The sequence below is a fragment of the Sus scrofa genome, chromosome 14, assembly GCF_000003025.6.
Source record: "Sus scrofa isolate TJ Tabasco breed Duroc chromosome 14, Sscrofa11.1, whole genome shotgun sequence".
NCBI classification, from domain to species: domain Eukaryota; kingdom Metazoa; phylum Chordata; class Mammalia; order Artiodactyla; family Suidae; genus Sus; species Sus scrofa.
In genome coordinates this window covers 38,602,078-38,626,351 of record NC_010456.5, presented here as the reverse complement: position 1 = coordinate 38,626,351, position 24,274 = coordinate 38,602,078, and the positions used below count along the sequence as shown (strand labels likewise).

Genomic DNA, 24,274 nt, shown 5'->3' with positions numbered 1-24,274 from the left:
TCTCCTGGCCCCTCATACTCTCCTGCCTCCCACCCACCATCTTCTTGTTCCTCAAACTCACCAGGTTCATGCCTGCCTCAGGGCCTTTGCACAGGCTCTTTCAGCCATCAGGAATAGTTGCCCTCATCCTCTCCCCCAGCTCTGCCTGACTAGCTCCTGCAGGAAGCCTCTCCTGCAGAATAGGACCCCTTCTATTCTTACCTTCAGACCCAAAGGGCACTCCTGAACTAACCAATCACAGGACGTCTCATAAGGGCTTGGGAGGGAGCACCTGTCTGCTGAGGGGGGCTCTGTGGGGGTGGGGACCTTGGCACCTCTTCCTCTAATTCTCCATAGCCTGCAAGGCTTGGCACATAGTCAGGGTAAGTGTTTATGGAGTAAGTGAATGGATGGATGGATGGATGGAATTGTGTGTCTTGTCAGTTACCATGTGTTTGTGTGATTCTCTGTGTGTATGTCTGCTGTGCATCCCTATATGTATTCGAATATGTATCAGTGTGTGCTTCCATGTTCTGGGCATTTCCTTTGTCTGTGTATCTGTGTGCATGTTTCTGTTTTCTCTTTGTGTGTGTCTGCATGTGTCTGTGTAAAAACACATAGGTGTGTTTTTGAGGCTGTGCATGTATATCTGTATATACGTGAGTGTGTCTCTGGCTTCTTTGGTATATTCGTGAATGTCTCTGTTGCAGTATGTATCCTTGTGGGAGTGTATGTGTGTGTGTATTGAGGTCTCTGGGTGTGTGTGTCAGGGTTTGTGTATATATTTGTGTGTATCTCAACGCCTGGGTTCCTGGGTATATGTGAGTATGTGTGTGTGTGTAGCTGTGTTTGAGGAACTCTGGGTGTGTATGTGTCTGGACCCCTGGTTATATGTGCGTGTGTCCCCAGGTATCTTCTGCCTGTGTGGCCCCAAAGCCCCCAGGCCCCTGTGTTCCCTTTTGCAGGACAGCGACCATCTGGCGGAGCCTGAGCCCCTTCTGGGGGGAGGAGTACACAGTGCACCTGCCCCTGGATTTCCACCATCTGGCCTTCTACGTGCTAGACGAGGATACCGTGGGGTATGTGTGCTGGGGACCTAAGCCAGACATCTGTGGGAAGGGGGGACATCCCAAAGCACAATACCTCCCACCCAGCCGTTGATGCCTGTCCCCAGCACTCCATGGGTGCGTTGGGGGTCCCTGACTTGGACCCTCACCTTCCTGCCTTTCTGCAGGCACGATGACGTCATAGGCAAGATCTCACTGAGCAGGGAGGCCATTGCAGCTGACCCCCGAGGTGGGTGAGGGGCAGGAGCCCCCAGCCGGGCAAAGGGAAGAGGGAGTGGCATTTGCAAGGGCAGAGCAAGCAGCACTGGGGAACACAGAGCCTTCGGTACAAAATTATTTTGGTTGTTGCTTTTGTTTCTAATTTAATTTAACTTAATTTTTTTTGGCTGCACCCAGAAGTTCTCGGGCCAGGGATTACAACTTAGCCACAGCAGCGACCAGAGCCACAGCAGTGACAACACTGGATCCTTAACCTGCTGCACCACCGGGGAACTCCGTTTGGTTTTAATTTTAATATGGTTCATTTATTGAGCAATCAACTTATTTACGTAATTCAATATTCCAAAGGTATAGTTAACCTGTCCCTCTTACGCTAGCTACTCCATTCTCATTCCCAATGTGGTCAGTTTCTTGTATGTCTTTCTAAGGACATTTTAAACATATGTAAGCAAGTAACAATAGTAATAGTGGCAAACACTTATATAGTGCTTACTCTCTGCTGCACTCTTTTGAATGCTTTACCTGTACTGATTTACTTAATTATTTCAATAACCCTAAGAGATAGGTACTCTTGTTCTGTCCACTCTATAGGTGGACAAACTGAGGCAGAGGGGATTAAATAACTTGCCTAAGAGCACAAAGTTATTAAGTGGGACCGCTGGGATTTGAACCAAGTTGTCTAGTTCCGTCGTCTGTGCTCTTAACACTGTACTGTATATGTTTGTTCTCTGTGTATAGGAATGGTAGCCCATTAAACTCACTGTTCTGTAGCCCATCTTTTCTCCTCACCATGTGTCTTGGAGATCTTTCATTATTGGTGCCCCTACAGTTTCCGCATTCTTTGATCTTTGTATGACTTCATGTGCTCCATTGTCTGGATATGCCATCATTTATTTGGCTAATTCCATGGTTTTTTATCTTTTTCTTTTTCTTTTTCCCTTTTTAGGGCCACATCCGCAGCATGTGGAAGTTCCCAGGCTAGGGGTCAAGTTGGAGCTGTAGCCACTGTCCTACGCCACAGCAACACCAGATCTGAGCCGGGTCTGAGACCCACACCGTAGCTCATGCAAACACTGAATCATTAACCTACTGAGGGAGGCCAGGGATTGAACCTACGTCCTCATGGATACTAGTTGGATTTGTTACCGCTGAGCTCCCACCTTTCATTTTTTATTTTATTTTGATTTATTTATTTATTTTTCTTTTTATGGATGCACCCACAGCATATGGAGGTTCCCAGGCTAGGGGTTGAATTGGAGCTACAGCTGCTGGCCTACACCACAGCCACAGCAGTGCCAGGTCTCAGCCGCGTCTGTGATCTACACTACAGCTCATGGCAATGCTGGATCCTTAACCCACTGAGCAAGGCCAGCAATCGAACCTGTGTCCTCATGGATACTAGTCAGATTCGGTTCTGCTGAGCCACAACAGGAACTCCCACCTTTCATTTTTCAAACATGACCGAAATGTGGGGGTGAAGTTTGTGAGACATCATGGCCATGACAGAGGGCAGTGAGGGCTAGTGTGGTTATGGAAGGCTTCCTGTAGGAAAGGGATTGAACTGGTTCTTAAAGGTGCTTTGGCAAAGATGCTAAGGCACATCTCTATGGATTTTCTTTTAAGGTCGGGCATAGGCCAGGCCAGATGGAGTATTTGGTGGGGGTTGATAGGAGATGGCTCTAGGTACCAAGCCAGAGGCTGGAGTTTCTTCTGGAGGCACTAGGGAGTCACTGATAGTCCTTGAATAAGACAGTAAAGAGATTGGAGCCATATTATCAGAGGATGGAGTGACAGAAGTGATGAGATACATTTTCAGAAGACTTCTGTGCTGCTGTGTGGAAACTGGGTCACAGTGGGACAGAATAGATGTGGGAGGTCGATTCGGTGTCTGTTGCAATAATCAAGTGAGATGACATCCTGGACTTGGGGTTAATGGTGGAGATAGAGAGATGAGATGGAATTTACAATTCCGCCAGCATGAGGACTAGATCCTCAGAAGCGCCCTCCTGCCATATATCAGTGAGGTCCTGAATTAGAATGGGATTCCTAATACATTGTTGGATGCATGTAAAGAAGGAAGAAACCCTCAGTATTATCCATCCCCCCCCCCGACCCCTGCCTGCGAGTCATGAGCTAAATCCTAACGGGGAGTGGTGAGCAACAAGCAAGAGAGCAAGGAAGGATTTCCCTGCAAGTAAATGTCAATATCAAATCGACAGTCATCAAACAGACTAAATCTTGGGCTAAGGGGAAGGCAGATGTCACCAAACCTGAGAATTCCCCATTAGACTGAAACCCTTAAAAAAATCCTAGACTAGTCACTTATGATGGATCATGATAATGTGAGGAAAAAGAATGTATATATGTATGTGTGACTGGGTCACCTTGCTATATAGTAGAAAATTGACAGAACATTGTAAACCAGCTATAATGGAAAAAATAAAAATCATTAAAAAAATATATTTTTAAAAAGGTCCTAGAATAAGTAACCATCACTCCTTTCCAGGGATAAGCATCCTCATGTCAAATTTCCTGTGGAGCAAGCTCAAACAAACTTTGACTTCACAATCAAACATCACCACACACACAAGGAAGTGAGCCACCATGAACAAGAGTCAGCAGAAACAATGACCATATTTAGACCCACAAAGACTTTAGATTTTGTAATTATGATATATAGAATTTTTAAAAATTCAGTAGGTAGAAAGTTCCCTTGCTGTGCAGCAGGTTAAGGATATGGCATTGCTGTAGCTGTGGCGCAAGCCACAACTTCGAGATGGGTTTGATCCTTGGCCTGCGAACTTCCACAGGCTGCAGGTGCAGCCAAAAAAAAAAAAATTCAGTACATAAGATGCAATCACCAGAAAGAACCATCAATAACCACAATAAATTAATACATTAAAAAAATAGACTGACTTGCACAACATTGTAAATCAACTATACATTAATAAAAATACATACATAAATAAAAATAGACTGACTTGGAAAAGAACCAAATCAAACTTTTAGAAATAAAAAGTACAATTGTTGGCATTAAAAACTAAATGTCTGGGAGTTCCCTGGTGGCTCAGCAGGTTAAGGGTCAGGCATTGTCACTGCTGTGGCTCAGGTAGTTGTGGTGTCCAGGGTTCAATCCCTGGCCCAGGAGTCTCCTCATGCTGTGGATGTGGCCAAAGAACACAAAAAACAAAAAACCTAAGTGGCTGAATTTAACAGCAGAGCATTTAGAGCTGAAGTCAGAATTAGTGAACTGAGAGAGAGATAAAGAAATTATTTAAATTTTGACCCAGAGAAATGAAAAGGAAAGAATAAAAGAGAAGTTCAAGACATAGAAAATAATTGAGAAGGTCTAACATCCATTTAATTGGAGTCTGAGAAGAAGAGGGCAGAAAGAGCTGAGAAGAGGAAATGATTTTTAAAAATTGATGGAATTTTCCAGAACTCAAGGAAGGGCGTGGTTCTGTAAGTAGAAGCAGCACAGCTTGTGCTAAGCAGGATTAAAAATAAAATCTTTATCTAGACACATTGTGGGGAAACTGCAGAAAACATCAAAGACACAGTCCTTAAACTTAGAAAAGATAGATCATTCACACGAGATCAATTATTAGGCTGAAATGACTTCCCAGTGACCATGGAGGAAACTGGAAGTCAGTGGAACAATATCTTTAAGGTGTTGAGAAAGGAGTTCCCATTGTGATTCAGTGGAAATGAACCTGACTAGTATCCATGAGGACTCCAGTTGATCCCTGGCCTCGCTCAGTGGGTTAAGGATATGATGGTGTCAGCAGCTGTGGTATAGGTCTCAGATGTGGTTTGGATCCTGAGTTGCTGTGGCTGTGACATAGATTGGCAGCTGTGCCTCTGATTTGAAATTTTTTTTTTTCTTTTTAGGGCCGCACCTGTTGCATTTGCAGGTTCCCAGGCTAGCGGTCGAATCGGAGCTGTAGCTGCTGGCCTACACCACAGCCACAGCAACGTGAGATCCGAGCCTCATCTTTGACCTACACCACAGCTCATGGCAATGCCGAATCCTTAACCCACTGACCAAGGCCAGGGATCCAACCCCAAACCTCATGGTTCCTAGTCGGATTCATTTCCTTTGTGCCACGGTGGGAACTCCCTGATTTGAATTTTTAAGTGAACTTCCATATGCCGGGAGTGTGGCCCTAATAAGCAAAAAATAAAGTAATAATAATAAAGTGTTGAGAAAAATGAGAGGGAGAGGAAAAGAGGGAGAATTTAAGGTTGAGATTGAGACTGATATAATTGATTCAGGCAGAGAGCCTGAATCCTATCGGAGACAAGAATGCCCAAGATTTTCTTTTTCTTTTTCTTTTCTTGGCCACCCTTCGGCATATGGAGTTCCTGGGCCCAGGATCAGATCCAAGCCGCAGTTTCAACCTACACCGTAGCTACAGCAACTCTGGATCTTTTAACCCACTGTGCCAGGCCAGGGATTGAACCTCTATCCTCACATTGCAGAGACACTGCCAACCCCATTGTGCCACAGTGGGAACTCCTGCCCAAGATTTTTTTTAAAAGGGAGAATCTATTGGGGCTAAATGATGGAGGGCTTCATATACCAGAGTGAAGAGTGTAACAGTACATGGTTAAGGGCATTGGCCCTAGAACTCTACTGCCTGTGTTTAAATCCTAGCTCTGCTGTTTCCCAGCTCTGGAGTTGTATTCAAAGCTCTTTCCTCGCTGTGCCTCATTTTCCTTCTCCGGAAGTGGGGATAATTACAGTACCTACATCAGAAGGCTAACAGAAGTCCAGGACTTAATGCTTTTTTAATGGTAATTGAATTTTTAAGTTAACACAATGCTGTCAGTGCTTAATGAATGCTAGTGCCTATGCCCTCCAGGAATTGATAGCTGGATCAACCTGAGCCGCGTGGACCCGGATGCCGAGGTGCAGGGTGAGATCTGCCTGGCTGTGCAGATGCTGGAGGATGTGCGGGGCCATTGTCTTCGCTGTCATGTGCTCCAGGCCAGGTATGGTCATGATGAGAGGTGGGGAGGATCATGATCTGTGAATGAACAGGAATCCACTGGGTCTTCCCAGCTGCCTTGAGACCACCTCACTCCTGGGACACTTCTGGGCTCACAACCAGGATCCCTTGTAGGTAGACAGTCTGAGCTCACCAGGTGCAAATTTCTTGGGTTAAAGCACAAACACAATCTTTCATGGATCCCCAGTGACCAGCTAACAAAGGCCAGATACTCAGGATGACCAGACAGATGAGTATGTAGGTGTATTATCAAATTGTAAGTGATAGACACCCAATTCATACTGGCTTAAACTGATTGGCTCATATGAATGACATGTAGCTTCAGGTATGGCTGGATCCAGGTGCTCAAACAGTGATATCAGGAATTTGTAGACACAGATTCCTGGCCTGTCTTTTGTATTAACTTCATCCTCAGACAGCCTTTCCCCAGGTATGAGCAAAGATGACCCCAGCAGCCCCAGACTGGCATCCTCCCAACTTGGCAGCTCCAGTGGGAAAAGAACTTCTGTCTTTCACCATTTCCAACCAGCATCCTGGGATTGATTCTCATTGGTTCAGTCTAGGACACATGCCCATCACCGAACCAATTACACTGACTCTGATTGGTCAGGCCTGAGTGTAAGCCCATTCCTGAAGAGGGATCAACACACCTAAGTCATGTGGACTGGGAGTCGGGGAAGGGGGGGGTTAGGTCCTGTCCCAAAGAAACATCAGAAGGAAGACAGATGCAGGATCAGCAAGGCCCACAGATGACCCTCCAGAGGCACCAGCTCCTAGGATATCCATCTTCACTTCTCTCTTTCTCAGCTCCCTCATCACTCAGTTTTCTTAAATACTTTCACTCATTTCCCCCCTCCCATCTCCTATCTTGCTTTCTGCCTTTTTTTTTTTTTTCACACCTTACCATCTCGACCCTTACTTTTAAGCTAGTCCTCACCTAGGTTGGGGGATCTCTATTTCTAGTTTGCTGTGTGACCTTGAAGCCCTTTCTTGCCCTCTCTGTGCCTATACCACCACCTCCAGATTTCTATCCCCAGCTGGGACTCCCTGGAGTCTGGGTGGAGTAGCAGGCAGACAGAGAACAGGCAAAAGGACTTGGTATGGGGTAGGGACTCCTCATCTGCTCTGTGCCCATGGCCTCCTCCCCAGCCACAAAGCTGTGCAGGATCCTTGCAAGAGGAGAAGGACAGATTCCTGTCGCTTAGCAACTGGGTTGGCTCCTAGGAAACCAAAGAAGGCTTTGGATGCCGAGCAGGGGTGGGAGAGAAGCAGCAGGAAGAAACAAGCAGCCCCTGTGTGTGCAGGGATAGTGTCCCTGGATTTGGGGGACCTTGGGAAGGAGGGATGGGGGAGGCTACCTGGGATGAGACTTTGGGTTGTCATGACAATCGGAGGCAGGGGGTCCCTGCCTCATGCCTTTTCTTGGGTTCTAGGCAGGGAGTGGGCATGAGTGTTTGTTGAGTGAATGAGTGAGCTGAGCACTTCTTGCTGGCTGCTATGCTAAGCCCTTGACACATAGCATCTCATTTAAACCTTGGCCCTGTGAGGTTTGTCTGTAGTCACCCTGGTATTCCAGATGAGGAAACGGACACTCAGGGAGGTGAAGTGACTTTTCCCATTGTCACCCAGCCAGTGAATGGGAAAGCCAGGCTTTAAACCCTGGCATCTGGCATCTGGTCTCCTATCTAGGGGCTCCAGGGAAACCGAGGCTCCCTTTCCCGTCCTCACTGCACCTTCACCTGCTGCTTTGTGATGTTGAACTTGACCTTTCTGTGCCTCAGTTTCCTTAACTAGAAAATAGAGGCATAGTAGTATCCTGGTACGGTAATGTGAGTCAACAATAAGATACCAGGTTTGATGGGCCTGATGAGGAATGCTCCTTCCTGGGTCCCTACAATGGGATAGTTTGTTGCCTTGGAAAACAGCAGCATTTGAATGGTCTACCCTGAACCCTTTTTCCAAGGTCCAGCTTGGGTCTTGGTCCTCGAGGTGCCTGTGTCCCCCATTCCTTACCTCATCTGTCCCCAGGGATTTGGCCCCCCGAGACATCTCCGGCACGTCTGACCCATTTGCACGTGTGTTTTGGGGCAGCCAGAGCTCAGAGACTTCGGTAAGTGGTGGGGAGATTGGGGCATCAGGAGTCTTTGGAACAGCCACTTAACCTCTCTGAACCTCAGTTTTCCCATCTGTAAAATGGGGACAACAATGGTCCCACTTGCTCTCTCTCTCCCACTCCCTCCTCCCCCAGACCATCAAGAAGACACGCTTCCCACACTGGGACGAGGTGCTGGAGCTGCGGGAGATGCCAGGTCCCCCAGCCCCGCTGCGGGTGGAGCTCTGGGACTGGGACATGGTTGGCAAGAATGACTTCTTGGGCATGGTGAGCACCCCCTCCTGACACCCTTCATGGCTCCCTAATGCCTCCAAGGGGGGTGGGGGGATGGGCTGGGCATCCTGGGGCTTGGAAGGGTAGCTGTTAAGGCTGCCTCTTCAGGTCTCCTGGCCAGGCCTGAGTGATGGAGTCCTATTGTCCCATTGGTGCGGGAAGCTGCCCAAGGTCACAAGGTGGGCCCAGATTCTTATTCTGGGATGAGAGTACCCAGGATGACTATGTGCTAGTCCTGTGCTAAGTGCTTCTCCAGCATCATCTCATTTATGTAACTGACGGCCACTGCAAGAGGCTCATTTATGTAACTCTGATGGCCCCATTTACAGCTGGGAAAACTAAGGTTCAGAGAGCATAGGCGGCTTTCTCAAGGTCATATGACTAAGACATGGCCGAGTCAAGATTTGATTTCAGGTCTCTCTGATGCCAGAATCTAAGTTTAACTTTTACTCCTGGAAGCGCTAGGGCTCAGGGTCTTTCTTTTGGAACTCAGTCTCCCCATCTGTAAAATGGGTGTGATTTTTCTTGCTTCTCAGTAATAGTAGTGGATGTCTTCTCAGGGCTGACAGTTTTTTAAAGGAGGCAAGATTAGAGCAAATAAGAGGGAGACTCAGTTATACACTTCTGGTGGGACTGTAAAACGGTGCAGCTGCTTTGGAAATCAGTCTGACAGCTCCTCAAATGATTAAATAGAGAATTACCACGTGACCCAGCAATTCCTAGGTGCATATCAAAGAGAAATGAAAACATGTATCCACATAAACATTTTTATGTTAATGTTCATAGCAGCATCATTCATAATAGCCAAAAGTAGAAACAACCCAGATGTCTATCAACAGATGAATGAATAAACAAAATGTAATGTAGCCACACAATGGAATATTATTCAGCCATAAAAAGGAACAAAGTACTAACACATGCTACAACAGGGATGAATTTTGAAAACCCACAATGTTAGGTGAAAGAAGCCAGTCCAGAAAGCCCTACATATTATAGGATTTAATTTATATGAGATGTCTAATATGAACAAATCTATGAAGACAGAAAGTAGATTAGTGGTTGCCAGAGGCTGGGGGGTGGGGAGCAATTACTAATAGATACAGGGTTTTTTCAGAGGGGGAAGTTGAGAACTGATAGAAAATGGTCTGAAATTAGTGGTGATGGTTGCACAACTCTGAGTATACTAAAAACCATTGAATTACACAGTTTAAATTGGTGAATTGTAGGGGATGTGATTATATCTCTGTAAATTTGCTATCTAAAAAGAGAGGTGGGTGGGGTTTGGGGGCCTCCTGTATTATCTTTAAGCCCTCATTTTTTGGCCACACTCACAGCATGTGAAAGTTCCCCAGGCCAAGGGTACAACCAGTGCCACAGCAGTCATTTGTGCCACTGCAGTGACACCTCTGGATCCTTAATCTGCTCCACCACAAGGGAAATCCTAAGCCTTTTGAGAGATGCAAGTTTTGTCCCTAAACAGAGCTGAAAATACACTCAGCCCAGACATGCTGTCTCTAGCAGCTGCGTGACCCTGGGCAAGTCACTCTACCTCTCTGAGCCTTAGTTTCCTGAGGTGTAAATTAAGTGTTCCCTGGAGGCCCTGGTTCCCTGGCAGGAGCTAATAATTTGGGAATGGGCGAGGGTGTGTCACTAGGGTTGTGTTGACAGGATACAGTGGGGGAGGAAGAGTGGCCCTTGGTGGGCCATGCCACCCTTCCTTGGGTGGGAGTTCTTCCAGGACCCAGCAGGGCAGAGCTCTGCTTAAGGTCTGTGTGTCCCCCCCACAGGTGGAGTTTCCCCCGCAGGTCCTGCAGCAGAACCCGCCCAATGGCTGGTTCCGCCTCCTGCCCTTTCCCAGAGCAGAGGAGGATTCTGGGTAAACGTGGGTGTGGAGGGAGGAGGCCGGGCTGGGTGCCATCTTCAGCCTGTGGGCCAGTTCTCATGAGTACCCACATCAGCCCACACACCATCATCATGTCACTTCATTCATTTAACAAATGTTTGTTGAATGTCCCACGAGGTGCGTCTACCTGTGTCCAAATAAGTTCACGTTATTCCCATCCACCTGCGAAGATGCCAGTTCACACTTGATGTGGATGCAGAACTTCGGGGCCTCCACATCCGTCCACCCCTGTTCACACTGTTCCTGTATCCGTTTGTTTACACTGGCCACCTCTTTCTATACCAGCCAGATCTGTTTACACTGCCTGTGCTTGTCCATTCCTGCTTATGCCTGTTGTTGCTATCTGTTCATACCTATTTATACTGGCCAAACCTGTTCACACCTGCCCACACCCGTCCACACCTGTCTCGTATTACAGATATCCATGCTTTTCACCTGTGTTCACACCTGCTTGTCTTGGCTATCTGCACCTGCCCATACATACTTACGTTTCTTCTCTGTGATCTGGCCCTGGCCAGGGGGAACCTGGGTGCTCTGCGGCTGAAGGTACGCCTGACCGAGGACCGTGTCTACCCTCCCAGTACTACCAGCCACTCAGGGAGCTTCTCTTGGAGTCTGTGCTGGGGCCAGCAGAGGTGGGTGCGTGGTGGACAATTCCACGGAGGGTGTGTAGGGATCTGGATCATGGGCTCCCCCTGCCTTGAGATCTCTAGCTGAGCTCTTCTGCTTTGGAGTCCCAGGGCCCCAGGCCACTTCTCTTGCCTCTCATCTTTGCCTAGGAGGATGCCGCTAGCCCCCTGGCTGTCCTGGAGGAGCTGACCTTGGGGGACTGCCGCCAGGAGCTTGCCACCAAGCTGGTGAAGCTCTTTCTCGGCCAGGGTCTGGCTGGACCCTTTCTGGACTACCTCACACGGCGTGAGGTGGCACGGACCAGTGAGTTTACTGTGTGACCCCCAGGTAGCACTTCCCAAGGATGGGTCTGCTGAGGGTCTCTGGGAGAGAAATTGCGGGGGGGGGGGTTGGTACTCAGGCAGAGGGCAGGCCCACTGTATCTCTGTGTGTAGGGGGCAGGGGTCCTTGTGCTGGGTACCCCTAGCCAGCTGGAAGCATGGTCTTGGGTTCTGGCCCTGGTTTTGCTGCTCATCAGCTGTGTGACCTTAGGCCGCTCACGTAACCACTCTGGGCCTTTGCACTTTGAATGGAGTTGATGTTGCAGGGCTCCTTGAAGTCTGAAGCTGGAAGAATTATGACTCCCCCACCTTGGGTGGGCAGATGAGGTGAGATGGATCCAGCACCCCAAATCTCAGCAAACACTTCCCTCTGTCCTCCCAGCCGACCCCAACACCCTCTTCCGTTCCAACTCTCTGGCATCCAAGTCAATGGAGCAGTTTATGAAGGTGAGTAGGTTGAAGGCCTGGCGGGGCCCAGCAGCAGCTTCCTCAAGGGAACTCCCCTCCCAGTGCTTCCTTGGACCCCAGAGCTTGGCTGGCCTCAGGTGGCCCTGGGTAGCCGAGCTGGGGTGCTGCTGGCTGGTGCCTGCCTCGCCCTGAGTGGCACCGCCATCCCGCCTCCCTCTGAACCTCTCCCTGCATGGTCCCCCTCCCCCTGCCCCCAGCTCATGGGCACGCCCCGGCCTGGCCCTCAGCCCTGTCCCGTGTGGTACCCTCCTTCCCCCAGCTCGTGGGCATGCCCTACCTGCATGAGCTCCTGAAGCCCGTGATTAACCGCGTCTTCGAGGAGAAGAAGTACATGGAGCTGGACCCGTGCAAGATGGACCTGGGCCGCACCAGGTGAGCAAGCCTGAGGGATGAACCTTCCACAGCCCCTTCACCTGGAGCCGTGCCAGGCTGGATCTGGGCCACTGCCACCCAAACCCTCCCTCCAGCACGGAGCCCTGCGTTGTACCTCAAAGCCTCTCCTACGAGCATCCAGCTCTTAGGCTGTGGGGTCACAGTGATTATGGGCTGGACTCTGAGACATGAGCTCCCTGTGTTCAAATCTCAGCTTTGCCATTGCTGGTGGGCAAGTTATTTCAACCCCGTGAATATCTACCTGATAGATTGTCTTGAGAATTAACTGAGTTATACACACAAAGCCCAGCATTAACTAATACTCCACAAGTAATAATTCTTTCTATTATTATTATTATTTTTTTTTCATTTTTGGCCTCCCCACAGCACATGGAGCTCCTGGGCCAGGGATCAGATCTGAGCTGCAGTCTTGACCTAAGCTAAAGCTGTGGCAATGCCAGAGCCCCAGGCCACTGCTGGGGCCAGGGAGAGAGCCTGCATCCCTGTGCTCCCAATATGCTACCAATCCCATTGAGCCACAGAGGGAGCTCCTAGTTATTTCTGTTATTGTTGTGGTGGTGGCCGAGACCCTTAGGGAAGGGCCTTGTATGGGTCTGTGAGCAGAGGTGGCATCTTGGTGACATGGGTTCAGGGAGCGGGGCAGCGACAGGAGTAGAGGGACCATTTCAAGCTTCCGTGGGTTCTTCCTTTCTTTCGAGGACTGTCCCCTCCAGCTGAGGTAGGCAAGCTTGTTCCTGCCCAGCCATCAGAGCTGGTTTCTGGGAAGTCCACTGGGGACCATGGTGGAGGCAGGAGAGGATCTTTCCTTTGCTCCAGGCCTTGCCTAGCATGTGCAGCCAACACCTTCCAACCACCAGTGTTCCAGGCAGGCATCAAGATCCTTTTTAAAAATGAGAAAACTGGAGCTCCCATCGTGGCTCAGTGGTAATGAACCCGACTATCCATAAGGATTTGGATTTGATCCCTGGCCTCATTCAGTGGGTTAAGGATGGAGCATTGCTTGGAGCTGTGGTGTAGATCACAGATGCAGCTTGGATCTGGCATTACTGTGGCTGTGGTGAAGGCCGGCAGCTGTAGCTCTGATTTGACCCCTAGCCTGGGAACTTTCATATGCTGCTGGTGCAGCCCTAAAAAGATAAAAAAACAAACAAAACAAAACGAAAAACAACGATGAAACTGAGCCCCAGAGAGGGGAGGTCACCTGCCCGAGATTGCACAGCTGGGAAGTTGCAAAGTGGGGATTTGAACCCAGGCCCTGAGCAGAAGGGCAGAGTTCATCTGTGAAACCCTAAGGGCTGGGTTTTTCCCAGCACCCCTGCCAAGTGGGTACCCACAGGGAGCAGGGGCTTCCAGGGATGTGGGCAGAGCAAGGTTGCAGGCAGGCTCTGGAATTGGTAGTCCTGAGTTCTAATCTCTGTTCTTCCACCTTTTTGCAAGGAGACCTCTCTGAGCCTCAGTTTCCTCCTCTGTTAAATGGGAACAATCAGGCTACTCAATTTAACATTGGGTTGCCATCAGGATTAAATGATTTAATGCCAGAGACAATTAGTTCAGGGTTAGCTTGTTGGGTCCAAGGCACAGTGGGGCCATGAACCCCAGCCTGGCTTCCATAGAATTTGCAGTAATTCCTGTATGGGGACAGGAAGGAAGGGAACAGGATTATTGCAGATTGAAAAGTGCTATTCCATCATCCACTCAATGAAGCAATTGTTAAGCACCTACTATGTGCCAGCCACGGGGCTGAATGAACACTGAGTTCATAGCAGGGGACAAATAGACACAAATCCCTCTTCTAGGAGGAGACAGATAATAAGCTGAAGAAAAAGGCTTATTGTAGGCAATCAGTGGAATGGAGGGAGATAAAGTGAGGGAGGGACATGGGAAGTGCCAGGAGCAGGGGAGGGGGCTTGTAATATTCCAGAGGGTGGTTACAGGCAGGGACAGCCTCACAGGGGACATGGAAGCAAAGACTTGGAGGAGTTGAGGGAGTTGTGCACAGATCTGCTGGCAGAGTGTTCCAGGCGGTGGGGGGATGGCAAGTGCAAAGGCCCTGGGGTAGGAATGTCTGGCAGGTCCAGGCTGAAAATGCACTGAACCAGGGTCCATGATGCTGAGCAATGGGGGAGGATGGCCTCTTTAAGGGGGTGACTCCCAGCAAAGGGAACAGCAGGTACAAAAGATCCAAGATGGAAATGCTTCGAGTATTTAAGTGGCTGTGAGGGAGTGGTAGGAGGGGAGGCCAAGGAGATGGGATGGGAAGATGGGTGTTCAGTGGGGGCTGATCGGGGGTTTTGAGCAAGCAGGTGCCCAGCTCTGAGGCAGAGCCCTCTGCTTGCCCCCAGGAGAATCTCCTTCAAGGGTGCACCTTCCGAGGAGCACGTGCGGGAGGCCAGCCTGGGGCTGCTGACGGGCTACCTGGGGCCCATCGTGGATGCTATTGTGGGCTCCGTGGGGCGCTGCCCGCCCGCCATGCGCCTCGCCTTCAAGCAGCTGCACCAGCGTGTGGAGGAGCGTTTTCCCCAGGCGGAGCACGAGGTGGGCCAGGCGCTCCCATTGGGCAGATGGGGACACTGAGGTTGGGGCAGGGCAGTAGCTTGTCCAGAGTCATATGGACAGGCAGGGCGGAGGTGGGACAGAACCTGGGCTGCCCACGCTGAAGTAGTGTGTGTCTTGACAGAAGTGGGGACAGCATTCTGGCAGGAACTGGGACCCAGGGTGATAATAATAACAACAGCTTGGAGTTCCCGCTATAGCACAGTGGGTTAAGGATGCAGTTTGCTGTAGCCGTGGTGTAGGTTGCAGCCCTGGCTCAGATTCGATCCCTGGCCCTGGAACTTCCATATGCCATGGGTGTAGCCATAAAAAAAATTAGCAACTAACACTATATATAGCCCTTTCTAGGGGTCAGACCTTGTTTTACATATTTATTACCTCATCTAGTCTTCATATCCACCCTGCGAGGTGGGTGCCAGTATATTATTCCATTTTATAGAGGAGGAAACTGAGGCCCAGAAAGCTGAAGTTGCAGAGCTAGAAGTGAGTGGTGAGGGGGTAGGCACCCAACCAGGCCGACTGCTGAATATGTTCTCATAACCACCAAATAATAAGGTCTTGCACAAAGTAAGCACCTCTTAAATTCCAGCTCTTAGAGACAGAGAGGGAGAGAGAGATGCATAGCATTCAGTGGAAGACACTTAGAGTCTAAAAATTAATCTCTCATGTGCTTTTCCAACATGGATACAAAAGTTGAAAATCCAGGTGCTGTAGGGTTCAGGCAGGTGAGGTAATTGAACAAAGTGGTCAAGGTGTGGGGCAGTAGGGAGTGGTAGGGACTGTGGCCAAGTGGAGCTTCCACAGCTTGTCTTAAAAGGGCATCTCCAGACCGTCAATTATTGCCATGTAGGAATGGGAACCCAATATTGCCAGAGCTTTAGAGATTTTTGTTGTTGTTGAGCCAGCAGTCAGATTTTATGTGAGATATCTCATTTTTATTTTAATTTTAATTTTTGCTTTTTTAGGGCCGCACCCACGGCATGTGGAAGTTCCCAGGCTAGGGGGCTAATCGGAGCTACAGCTGCCGGCCTTTGCCACAGCCACAGCCATGCCAGATCTGAGCTGTGTCTGCGACCTACACCACAGCTCATGGCAACGCCGGATCCTTGATCCACTGAGTGAGGCCAGGGATCGAACCCGCAACCTCATGGTTCCTAGTCAGATTCGTTTCCACTGCTCCATGACGGGAACTCCGAGATGTCTCATTTTTAAAATTTCGATTCTGGAGCTCCCGTCATGGCTCAGCGGTAATGAACTAGACTAGTATCTATGAGCACGTGGATTCGATCCCTGGCCTCACTCACTGGGTTAAGGATCTGCATTGCTGCAAGCTGTGGTGTAGGTCGCAGATGTGACTTGGATCTGGCATTGCTGGGGCTGGGGCTGGGGCTAGGGCTGGCAGCTGCAGCTCTGATTCAACCCTTAGCCTGGGAACTTTCATATGCTGCGGGTGCAGCCCTAAAAGACCAAAAAAAAAAAAAAAAAAAAAAAAAAAAATGGCACTAATTCACCTAACAACAACAAGGCAATACTTTGAGCCAATCATTGTCTGTTTGCAGCTGGACTGGTCCATGGGTTACCAGTTTGAGACCTCCTGGTTTAATGCTCAGCATGCCTTCTGACGTGGCTATCCTTGTCCTTGCTTACAAAGACATCACGTGAGGCTAGCTCTCATATAGTGGTGACATAATAGAAGTGCAGACTGGGGGTTCACGTTGCAGAAAGATCTATAACCTGCTGAAGGTTGGAGATGTAACGGCCCAACCCCTAGAGCTTGGGTTAGGAGGTCTTAATTATGCCCCACCTCTTCCCACTTCCTGTTGATAGACGGGGAAAGCCAAGGCCCAGAGAGGTGAGGCCCCTCGGCCAAGAGTTATGGGCTTGAGGCTAGGCCTCCCGACTCCCAGTGGCAATCTGTCTCTTCTCCCCTCACCCTTGCTGAGGAGTGAGCGCCAGGCCTCCAAACTGGGACATGGCTGACTGCCGCCCCGCTCTGCCTGGCTCTTGCCTGGGCTGTGGAAGGAGGTGCTAAGTGGGACACAGCCACGTGGCAGGGAGGAGGGGAGGGAAGAGGAGGCCAGCTCCCCAGGCAGCCTGGCTCTTGTGGGAGGAGCCAAAATCAGTGACATGCAAGTGTCCCCCGGTTCTTGGCCCCCACAGTGGGCAGAGGCCACAGGCAGGGAGAAGAGACTTCCTGGGGCCCATGAGGGTGGATGGGGTCAGGGGAGCCCAAGGGAGCCCCTTTCTCTGCCACTCTGACACCTGTTCCTCCTTCTCAAGAAAGGAGGAAGTTGGAGTTCCCGTTGTGGCTCATTGGGTTAAGAATCCATCTAGTATCCATGAGGATGTGGGTTTGATTCCTGGCCTTGCTCAGTGGATTATAGGATCCAGTGTTGCTGCAAGCCGAGGCAGAGATCACAGAGGCGGCTTGGATCCAGTGTTGCTGTGGCTGTGGTGTAGCCTGGCAGCTGCAGCTCCGATTTGACCCCTAGCTTGGGAACCTCCACATGCCGCAGGTGCGGCCCTAAAAAGACAAAAAGAAGAAGAAGAAAGAAAGGAGGAAGTTAATGAGCTGATGTCAACGGCTAAAATTACCCTGAAACTTGGCGGCCAGGGGGTGGCAATCTGGGGGGCAGTTCCAGGTTCCAGATAAGTGGAACCTCTGCCCCCACCTCTGGGCAGCTCCAGGAACCTGGGTTCCAGCAGGCTTCACTGTCAAGGCAGCAGTGCCCCAGGAAGTTGGCATGAACCCAGAGAGGGTATTGTCTTATGTGTGAATACAGCCCCTAAATAAACACTGCAGCACATCTCGGGCTAAATACAGCTGGTGAGTGTAAGGGGTAGGTGAGGAGCCATTTGGGGGGAGCCAGCACCCGAGATAGAGACACACCCTCTCCCTGAGTCCCCTCTGCTGGAGCCAGGGGGAACCAGCCTTACTTGAAGGTGGGCCAGGCCTGGGACTCCTAGGGACAGGCACCCTACTTTACAGTTTGTAGAGGGCAGAGGCTGAGGCTGGGGCCCAGCTGAACTGGGTTCATTACCGAGCCTCAGTTTCTTCATCCAGAAGATGGGGATAATCGTATATCCTCACGTTCGAGGAGTAAATGTGATAGCTGAGGCTTAGTTTCTGATATTCAGTAGCTAGTGTGGAGTGCAGGAGAGCGTGGAGAAGAGCAGAATTCAAATCCTGCCTGGGTTCAAATCCCAACTACCACTTAGAGCTGTGTGACCTTGGGCAAGTGACCTTCCCTCTCTGGGTCTCAGTTGCTTCCTCTGTAAAACAGAGATATAGCACCTCCTGGGGTGAGTATTAACTAAGCAAATGTATGGAGAAGTATTTGGCTTGTTGCTATCAATTATCCGAAATCACAGATCTGGGTTTGAATCCTGCTCCCTCTACTCCTCAGCTTTGTGACTTTGGGCAAGTCACTTGACATCTTTGAGCTTCTGCTTCCTCAACTGTAAAATGGGAATAATGATGATGCCTTCTTTATAGGGCTGTGCCCTTAGCACAGTGCTTGGCCCAAAGCAGACTCTGAGGATGTTTGGCTAGGTCTCACTGAGCAGCATGGGTGTTATTGCTCCAATTTTCAGGTGGGAAAACTGAGGCCGAGAGAGGAAGAGCCTCCTTGGCAGACCAGGTTGGCCTCCTGATCTGTCTCCCATTCTACTTCCCCTCTGCCACCAAACTAGTCCTTGCTGCCTCACTTTCCCCAGCTGGGAAGTGGATTTTGAGGACCCCTCTTACCTGCTGCTCCTCTCGGCAGGATGTGAAGTACCTGGCCATAAGTGGCTTTCTCTTCCTGCGATTCTTCGCACCTGCCATCCTCACCCCGAAGCTGTTTGACCTCCGGGACCAGCACGCAGATCCCCAGACCAGCCGCTCACTGCTGCTCCTTGCCAAGGTGCCGGCAGTGGGCCCCCATTCCTGGGTGCCCTTAGCCAGAGAGAAGCATGGGGGGAAGAGCTGGGAGGCCAGACCCATGGAAAACCCAAATGAGACCCAGAGAAATCTTTTGAAATGTCACCATTAGCTTTCCATTCTGAACGTGAAGGCATTCATTTCACTAACTTCCTCTTTGGAACAAAAACCTTCCTCTTCCAGGGAGAGGTGGAAAGCAGGCTGGTAGTCATTTATACCTTAGTATATATAAATCAGACAATCCTTTGCAAAGGGGCCATATCTGAGATTCTAATGGGCTTGAGTATGCATGATGGGATCAAGCAGTCCTGGGTGGGATGATCTGGGTTCAGGAGAGGACAGAATAAAAGCACTGGGGGAGTTCCCTGATGGCTCGGCAGGTTGAGGACCTGGCAGTGCCACTAATGTGGCTTGGGCTGCTGCTGTGGCTTGGGTTCAGTCCCTGGCCTGGGAACTTCTGCATGCTGTGGGCGTGGCCAAAAAAAAAAAAGCACTGGGGATCTGTGCACAGAGAGGGATAGATATTGTCCAAAGCAGGTGCGGCTATGAGTTCTCGCCTTTCGTCGAGCACTGATTTTGGAGCCAGTACACCGGGGCTCTATTTGGGGTCTGCAGAGGGCCTTCCCCCCTGCAGTGACCCTGGCCCTGACATCCCCTGCTCCTTTGCTCCAGGCCGTGCAGAGCATCGGAAACCTGGGCCAGCAGCTGGGCCAGGGCAAGGAGCTCTGGATAGCCCCCCTTCATCCCTTCCTGCTGCAGAGTATTGCACGTGTGAGAGACTTCCTGGACCAGCTGGTGAACGTGGATGGGAAGGAGGGTGAGTTCCTGGGGCCCTGCCATGGCTGGCTTGTCCCTCCACTGGACCTTCAGCACCTGCCTTTCTTACCACCCCTCCCCCATCCCTTGCACTGAGACTGTTGCCCTGTAAGTCAGCTAGTCAGTCAACTAACATTTCCTGTCACATACTGTGCTGGATCCCAGAGATGAACAGACTCAGATTATTCCAGCCCATGTGGAGTTGTCAGCGGGGATTGTGAAATGGCATTCCCGCAATCGACAAAGACCTATGAAGTGCCTATTATGTAATAGATGCTAATCCAGGGGCTGGCGAAACAGGAGTGAACGAGATAGAAGAAACTCCTGCTGTCATGGAAGTTTTATTCTAGTGGAGACAACAGGCTATAAACAAGACGAATTAGCAAATCATATGGTGTGTTAGGGAGTGATACATGCTAAAGAGAAAAAATAAAGGAGGGAAGGGAACATTGGGCTGAAGGCGACAGGTCAGACTTTTAGAGAGGGTGGCCAGGAATGGCCTCCCTAGGGTGACATTAAAGACCTAAAAGGGGGCAGAGAGAAAGCCGTGAGGATCCTGGGGATGTGTTCCAGGCTAGGAACAGCATGTGCAAAGGCCCTGCAATGGAGACAAAGAGTGACAGTGAGGGGGCCACTGAGGAAGAATGAATGACAGGCAGTGAAGGAGCGGTGAGAGGGGCAGATCATGTGGGGTTGCTGGAAGGATTTTGGCTTCTACTCAGAGTGAATTGGAACCACAGGGTAATTTGGAGCAGAGGATGCGGGGGCGGGGGTGGTGGTAGGGGGAGTCTGCATCACACCGTGGGGCTCAGGTCAAGAGAGAGTTGGGTCTGAGTCACAAAGGAGCAACCTGTTGAATGTGGAGCCCTGGTTGTGGCCTAGTGGCGTCTCTGTGGTGCTGGGGGAGGGGGCTGTATCTGGACTCCCGTAAGGGTTGGAAGATCCAGGACATTCCCTGGACTGACTCCGTCAGGGTGGCTGCCTCTGCTGGCTGCCTGCAGCTCCCTCAAGTTGGAAAGCGATCGCCAAGGCCAACTTTGGGCCCCCTACTCCCTGCCGCCCCCACCCCTCACCCCAGGCCTCAGGAATACCATTCCCTATGGAGGGAGCAAGGTCCAAAATCATTTCGTCCATCCCCTGCCTCTAGAGGAGCTGAGAACCATGCTCTACCCTGAGGCCCTTGGCAGGTTGAGCCTGGGTGGGAAGGGTTCACAGCACCCCTTCTCCATTTCCCAGAGGCTGGGGGCCCAGCCAGGGCCTTGGTCCCACCCTCAGTGACCGTTCGAGAAGGCTACCTGCTGAAGCGCAAGGACGAGCCCACCAGCCTGGCCACGCGCTTTGCCTTCAAGAAACGCTACTTCCGACTCAGCGGGGAGATACTGTCCTACTCCAAGAGTCCTGAGTGGCAGGTGCGGCTCCCCAGGGGTAACCTCCTCAAAGAGCTGACTCTCTGTACCCAGGGGGATACTGAGGTCTGGGGGGTGGGTAAGGACTTGCCCAAGGTCTCGTGGCAGCTTAACAAGTCCCACCTCTAAGGCCGACTCTGCTCATACCTTTGGGGCAGTGTGGGCACAGGACAGGGACAGGCAAATACCTACACAGGCCATCAAATCCCTTCAGAACGTACACCTGTGGTGGCCCAGATGTGGATGCACATAGGGCAGGGACAATGCTTAACCCCCTTAGGTGTGCCCACCTGGATCTCTGCCCATATACTGTAGAGACTCATGTAAAATTGGATCTGCTTACCCAGAGGTTCATGACTGGAGTTCCCATTGTGGCTCAGTGGGTTAACAACCAGACATAGTGTCCATGAGGATGCGGGTTTGATCCCTGGCCTTGCTCAGTGAGTTAAGGATTTGGCGTTGACATAAGGTGCAGCGTAAGTTGCAGATGCAGCTCGGATCCTGTGTTGCTGTTGCTGTGGCTGTGACGTAGGCTGGTGGCTGTGGCTCTGATTCGACCCCTGGCCTGGGAACTTCCATATGCCACAGATGCAGCCCTAAAAAGAAAAAGAAAAACAAACAAAAAAAAAGAGGTACATGCCTGGCTGTATAGGTGCACATATCCAGGCAAATGTTCAGTCATTCATTCATCCATCAAGCATTTACCGCACATCTACTAGGTACCATGCAGTGTTCTGGGCACTGGAGACACAGCAGTAAACAAGACATAAAATCCCTGCTCTCTTGGGGCTGCCATTGGGGTCCAACACAAACTGAGACACACACAAGGATCTACTCATTTCTGTGTCTGCACATCCACAAATCATAATAGCTAACATTGGAGAGGGTGCCCACGCTTATTCTTTCAACTTTATCAGCAGAGTATAGATTCTAAAGTGTAGAACTCCCTGAGTTCCAATTCTGGCTCCACCAGCTAAGTGACCTTGGGAGAGTCCTTTAGCCTCTTGTGCCTCAGTTTCCTCATCTGTAAATTGGGAGGAATAATAGACCCAGCCTCAGAAACTTGTTGTAATGATGAAATAAACTGATAACTGTATAGTGCTTAGAATCACATCCAAATACCCTATGAGGGGTTGCTATGATGAGGATGAGGATAATGATGATGATGATGGAAACTGATGCTCAGAGAAGTTGTCACTTAGTGATGGGGCAGGAGCCTAAGTGGACACGTGCATAGCACAGATGCACAGCGTTGACCATCCCCACGCGGGTGGGCAGGGGTCGGGGTGGGGGAGGACACTCCCACAGGAAAGCTGTCCCCGGCTCCAGCCTCCAGCCGCCCTGCATCGAGGGTCCTCTCTCACAGATGTGCTCCTCTATCCCTGTGTCGCACATCCGCGCGGTGGAGCGCGTGGACGAGGGCGCCTTCCAGTTGCCGCACGTGATGCAGGTGGTGACGCAGGACGGCGCGGGGGCGCTGCACACCACCTACCTCCAGTGCAAGGTGAGGCCCCGCGAGAATAGGGGAGGAGCAGAGGGATCCCTTAGGTCCTATCCCACCTCTGACCGCCCTCCTCAACTCCCTCCAGAATGTGAACGACCTCAACCAATGGCTGTCGGCCCTGCGCAAGGCCAGCGCCCCCAACCCAGACAAGCTGGCCGCTTGCCACCCCGGTGCCTTCCGCAGCGCGCACTGGACCTGCTGCCTCCAGGCAGAGCGCTCAGGTGAGGGGGTAGGGCAGACTGAGGCTCCACCCTCTACACCTGTCAATCAGAGGGTTCCCACCCCCGCCAGGGCTGGCTCGGCAACCTCTCCAAGTTACTCTCTTCGCCTCAGTCTCTTAGAGTGCGAAATGGTGTTGATAATAGTGTCTGCCTTGCTGTGAGGTTTAAATGAGTTGATATATGCAAAGCAATTAGAACATTACTTGGCACGCAGATATCTTTCAAGCACCCACCAAATGCCAGGTGTCTAGTGGGACACACATCAGGCTTGCTCTCAAGGAAGACAAGCCCATAAGCAGACAAGTGTAATACAGTGTTACAGGTGCCAAGATGAGGTTTTTGAGTCTCCAGAGAAGGCCTCTGACCCAGCCCCAGGGTAGGAGAGCAAGGGGGGTTTCCTGGACGAGGTGCTGCTTACGTGTGACCTGAGAAGACTAAGAGTTAAGTAGTCAGGTTGGAGAAAGGGATGGAGGAAGGAAGAGTGTTTCAGACAGAACACACGTGCTGAAGGGTGGAAAAAGCCCTGTGCGGTTGGAGCCCAGAATGCGGGAAGGGTATGGGGAAGTGATGCTGCTGCTCTGTTGGACGCAGGTGGAGGCGCGGGGCTTGAAGGAAGTACCAGGTTTGAAGAGTGATTTCAGAGGCAGGAGGGGCGGGGCTTGGCCACTGCCTGGTAATGGGGCTTCTGGACGGGGAATGGGAAGTTACTGATGATGCCATGTCCCCTCAGCTGCTGGCTGCAGTCGCACACACTCAGCGGTCACCCTGGGGGACTGGAGTGACCCCCTAGATCCCGATGCTGAAACCCAGATGGTATATCGGCAGCTGCTCCTAGGGCGGGACCGGCTCAGGTGGGTCCCTGCCCCCAGCCCACTTCACTGTGACAGCTGGGGCAGCCTCCCCCTGTGCCCTCCCCACGCTCATGTGTTCTTTCTGTGGCGTCTGATGAGCTTCCTGGGGGCCCAGGCTCCAGGGGAAGACTGGGAAGCATCCTCAGGTGGATGTTAATGAAGAACTGGATCTTGGGATCTTTTGATACCCAGGACTCCAGGGACACAGGCACAGACCTTGGATGTGTCCTTCCCCCTTCCTGGCTGGCCCCAGGATCACTGGAACTAAGTGATGGAGATTTGTTCCAGTTCATAATGTGGGTTCTGAAGCTGGCCTCCCTAGCTTCAAATCCTGGATTGGCTGCTCACTGGCTGTGTGATCATGGGCGAGTTGCTTACCTTCTTTGTACCTCAGTTTCCTCATCTGGGGAATAAGGTTAACAATAGTATCTACCTCATGGGGTTGTCCTGAGGACCAAATGAACTATTACAGATAAAGAACTTTGTAGGTGCCTGGCCCCATAGTTAGCTCTCAGTAAAGGGTAACAGTTATTGTTACGCTGTGTAACCTTAGGCAAGTTACTTTACCTCTCTGTGTCTCAGTGATCGCGTGTATAATGGAACCAACAGTAAGTACCACCTAAG

The 24,274-nt window shown here is 50.7% G+C and overlaps 1 protein-coding gene across 1 annotated transcript in view; it reads left to right on the top strand.

Annotated features, from left to right (window-relative positions):
• The window catches only part of RASAL1 (RAS protein activator like 1), a 34,290-nt gene that overhangs the window by 6,839 nt on the left and 3,177 nt on the right, over positions 1–24,274 (top strand). The window contains 18 exon segments of the mRNA XM_021072391.1: positions 945–1,058; positions 1,214–1,275; positions 6,131–6,260; positions 8,306–8,387; positions 8,526–8,657; positions 10,451–10,539; positions 11,085–11,131; positions 11,134–11,201; positions 11,346–11,499; positions 11,899–11,963; positions 12,244–12,356; positions 14,720–14,912; positions 18,698–18,835; positions 19,525–19,669; positions 20,905–21,077; positions 22,441–22,578; positions 22,664–22,799; positions 23,530–23,650. Of these exon segments, the coding sequence (XP_020928050.1) occupies positions 945–1,058; positions 1,214–1,275; positions 6,131–6,260; positions 8,306–8,387; positions 8,526–8,657; positions 10,451–10,539; positions 11,085–11,131; positions 11,134–11,201; positions 11,346–11,499; positions 11,899–11,963; positions 12,244–12,356; positions 14,720–14,912; positions 18,698–18,835; positions 19,525–19,669; positions 20,905–21,077; positions 22,441–22,578; positions 22,664–22,799; positions 23,530–23,650 (2,100 nt within the window).